Here is a 1,436-nt window from a genome sequence, read left to right on the forward strand (position 1 = left end):
TGCCGGCGGCCCCGCGGGCTCCCCGGAGGGAGGKCTCGGCTCGGAGGGACCCCTGCACCGCGCGTCCCGGGTGGGATCCCCGTCCCCATCCCTGCGCCCACGGCGGCGGGAGGGGACCGAGCCCGTGGCGCAGCCCCTGCGTTTGGCCTCCTGCAGCGCTGGGACAGGCAGCCAGGGACCCCCCCACCCCGTCCCCCGTCCCCAGCACCCTGCAAGGCCCCGGGGCCGGGAGGCAGCGGCAGAGCCACCGGCCCCGGCGCGGGGGGCTCCGACTAGCTACGAAAGGGAGGAGAAAAAAAAAAAAAAGTGCTGGGTCCCGGCGGCTCCGGCGCTACTTCTTGGCCTTGATGAGGGAGTGGTAGACAGGCTTGACGATGATGTGGAGGTGCAGGGCGTTGTCGATGAGGTACTCGGAGGTGCGCTTCTGCAGGTCGGCGTGCGCCAGGAAGTCGGCCACCTCGTCGGAGCTCTGGTGGAAGCTGTAGGCGTGCTTGACGAAGACGCGGCCCTGCTGCCGCACGCCCACCAGCACCGTCTTCTGGAAGCTGACGCCGGCGAAGTCGGAGCTGCTCATGGCCGGGGTGATGACGAGCCGGGGGCGGCCGTCCTCGACGCGCGCCGGCTGGATGGCGCTCRAGACGGAGTCCGAGTAGACGGGGCGCAGGCTGACGGGCAGCCAGCGCGGCGAGAAGAGCACGTTCCAGGTGACCCGCTTGCTGGCGTCGTGGCTGCTGGGGCCCAGCTGGGTCTGGAAGCTGGTGCTGCGGTCGTCCCGCGCCGGGTTGTTGATGACCCACTGGGAGCCCCAGCCGGGCGCGAGGTAGTTGCGGGGCAGGAACATGCTGCAGTTGACGTCGAAGTACTTGGCGAAGTGGAGCGGGGAGGCGGCGTGGAACTGGAAAGCCTGGAAGAGCAGGTCGTGCACCGCGCCGCGGTGCCGCGCCAGCACCGCCGACTGCGCCTGCAGCCGGAAGAGCTGGCTGGGCGCGATCATGGGGTAGCGGATGGCGCGCAGCACCCGCTCGGCCACGGGCGCCTCGGGCTGCCGGCGGCCCAGCCAGCCCTCCACGGCGCCGAAGAGCTCCAGCTCGCTGTGCAGCACCAGGTCGGAGCGCTCGAGCAGCAGCAGCAGCAGCTCCACGCTCACCGAGGCCCACTCGGCGCTGCCCAGCACCGCCGACAGGTTCCAGGCGAGGAACTGGAGGCAGCTCTGCTGCAGCGCCTCGTCGCCSACGCGCACCGCGTAGTGGTACCAGCCCACCACGTGGCCCTGGCTCGACTCGCTGGCCAGGTGGCTCCTCATGTAGTCGGCGACGCCGCGCTGCAGCGCCCGCACCCGGTACTTGCTGGCCAGCTGGTGCATGGGGATGGCTTGGTGCAGCAGGATGGACACCCCGCCGCAGTACAGGTACCTGGGGGGGGGCAGAGCGCGGGGC

General features: G+C 71.3%; 1 protein-coding gene across 1 annotated transcript in view; it reads right to left on the reverse strand.

The window, feature by feature from the left end:
* Positions 1 to 241: 241 nt before the first annotated feature.
* BTBD17 (BTB domain containing 17) overlaps positions 242 to 1,436 on the reverse strand; it is a 4,702-nt gene continuing 3,507 nt past the window's right edge. The window contains exon 2 of the mRNA XM_085304804.1: positions 242 to 1,412. Within this exon, the coding sequence (XP_085160930.1) occupies positions 332 to 1,412 (1,081 nt within the window). The 3' untranslated portion in view covers positions 242 to 331. The remainder of the gene's footprint in view (positions 1,413 to 1,436) is intronic.

Source organism: Rhea americana, unplaced genomic scaffold (assembly GCF_003343005.1).
Source record: "Rhea americana isolate MKP2758 unplaced genomic scaffold, rheAme1 scaffold_21, whole genome shotgun sequence".
NCBI lineage: Eukaryota > Metazoa > Chordata > Aves > Rheiformes > Rheidae > Rhea > Rhea americana.